Source organism: Corvus brachyrhynchos, unplaced genomic scaffold (assembly GCF_000691975.1).
Source record: "Corvus brachyrhynchos isolate BGI_N302 unplaced genomic scaffold, ASM69197v1 scaffold787, whole genome shotgun sequence".
In the NCBI taxonomy this organism is placed as follows: domain Eukaryota; kingdom Metazoa; phylum Chordata; class Aves; order Passeriformes; family Corvidae; genus Corvus; species Corvus brachyrhynchos.
Window position 1 is genome coordinate 227,604 of NW_008239142.1, and position 2,358 is coordinate 229,961.

The 2,358-nt window shown below is 56.9% G+C and overlaps 1 protein-coding gene across 1 annotated transcript in view; it reads right to left on the reverse strand.

The window, feature by feature from the left end:
* GATAD2B (GATA zinc finger domain containing 2B) overlaps positions 1-2,358 on the reverse strand; it is a 17,469-nt gene that overhangs the window by 2,173 nt on the left and 12,938 nt on the right. The window contains 1 exon segment of the mRNA XM_017740046.1: positions 1,201-1,734. Coding sequence (XP_017595535.1) covers positions 1,201-1,734 — 534 coding nt within the window.

Consider the following 2,358-nt stretch of genomic DNA (forward strand, 5'->3'; position numbering starts at 1 on the left):
GCCCCGCCCAATCCCATAGGATTGCCAACCCACTGAATCCCATGGGAACGCTGAGCCGCTCAATCCCATGGGATTGCCGAGTTCCTCAATCCCATGGGAACACCAAGCCACTCAATCCCATGGAATGCCAACCCGCTCAATCCCATGGGAACACCGAGCCGCTCAATCCCATGGCATGCCAACCTGCTCAATCCCATGGGAACACCGAGCCGCTCAATCCCATGGAATGCCAACCTGCTCAATCCCATGGGAACACCGAGCCGCTCAATCCCATGGAATGCCAACCTGCTCAATCCCATGGGAACACCGAGCCGCTCAATCCCATGGAATGCAGAGGTGCTCAATCCCATGGGAACACCAACCCCCTCCATCCCATGGAATGCCAACCTGCTCAATCCCATGGGATTGCCGAGCCGCTCAATCCCACGGGAACGCCGAGCCGCTCAATCCCATAGGAACGCGCTCCCCTCGGAGCCAGGACAGCCCCGCAGGCTCCTCTCCCTTCCCAGCACACATCCCATTCCCACTGCCCCGATTCCAGCTCGGATTCAGGGGTTTTATGCCCCAAACCCAGTGATTCTGGGTTGTTTTCCCCTCCAGCCCTCATTTATTCCAGGAATGCAGCAAATCCTCCTCCCACAAACAGCCCAGCACATGGAAAAGCAGCTTCCCGAGGGAAAAACAGGGATGAGCGGCTTCCAGAGGGAAGGGAAAAGCGGGGGAAAGGGGGAAAAGCTGCGCCCGGCCTGCCCTGGGGGAAATCCAGGGGGAACTGCATGAAGGGAATGGGATGCTCCAGAATCTCCGGACACTGGAAAAGCCACGTGGCAAGCTGGGCATCCCCACGGAGCAGCCAAATTCCAGGATCATGGAAAATGTGGGTGGAGATGTGGGATGGGGTGGGATGGGATGGGATGGGATGAGCAGGATGGGATGGGATGGGATGGGATGAGCGGGATGGGATGGGGTGGGATGGGATGAATGGGATGGGATGGGATGGGATGAATTGGGATGAGCAGGATGGGATGGGATGAGCAGGATGGGATGAGATTGGATGGGATGGGATGAGCAGGATGGGATGGGATGAATAGTTTAGGATGGGATGGGATGGGATGGGATGGGATGGGATGGGATGGGATGGGATGAGTAGTTTGGGATGGGATGAGTAGTTTGGGATGGTTCAGGATGGGATGAACCAACTGGAAGGGGCCGTGCCAGGTGCTTTGGGATGAGCCGTGCCGGGCGTTTGGAACGACTGGGACGCGCTGCAGCTCCCGGCCGCGCCGTGCCATTCCGGCCGTTCCCGGTGATCCCGACCTGCTCCTGCTGCAGGGCCTTGACGAAGGCGTTCTTGAGGCGATTCGTGTGCTCGGCCTTGAGCGCCTTCTTCTGGTTGGAGGTCTGGCACTGCTCGCACAGGATCCGCCCACCCTTCTCCTGCTTCCAGTGCGGCGTGAAATCCGTGCGGCACTGCGCGCACACGAACGGCTCCACGCGCGGCACCGCCGGAGCGCTCTTCCCTGGAAAACACGGAGAACACAGCCAAGGGTCAGGATCTGGCACGGATCTGGCACTGCCAGGGAGCTCTTCCCTGGAAAACACAGCCAAGGAGCTCTTCCCTGGAAAACACAGCCAGGGGTCAGGATCTGACACGGATCCGGCACTGCCAGGGAGCTCTTCCCTGGAAAACACGGAAAACACAGCCAAGGAGCTCTTCCCTGGAAAACACAGCCAGGGTCAGGATCTGACCCACAGGAACAGGAATTCCCAAAGGAAGAGGTCGGTGGGTTGGGAGAAAAGCACTGGGAATGGATGAAGTGCTGGGAGCAGTGGGATGGGGCAGAGATCGGGGCTGGGAGACCAGGAACTGGGGATGAAAGGCTGGAATTTGGGGATTAAAGTGTGGGAATTGGGGCTGAAATCCTGGAAATTGGGGCTGAAGTCCTGCGGATATGTGGAAATCCTGGAAATTGGGTTGAAATCATGAAAATCAGGAGTTAAATGCCAAAAATGGGGCTGAAATCACGGAAATCTGCCGAAATCCAAGATTTTGGCCTGAAATCCTGAAAATTTGCACTGAAACCCTGGAATTTTCAGCCAAAATCCTGAAAATTCCACGTGAAATCCCACAAACCCCATCTGAAATCCTTCAAACCCCTCCAAACCACCCCAAAATTCCACCATCCCCCCTCCATACTCCACTAACTCCTTCTAAAACCCTCCCAATCTCCCCATCAAAACCCCCCCAGAGCTTTACCCTAAACCCCACGATTTCAACCCGAAACGCCCCGAATCGGTGCTGAAGCCTCCCGGAATTCCCACGCGGCTGCGTTTTCCCATCGGGAATAACCCCGGGAA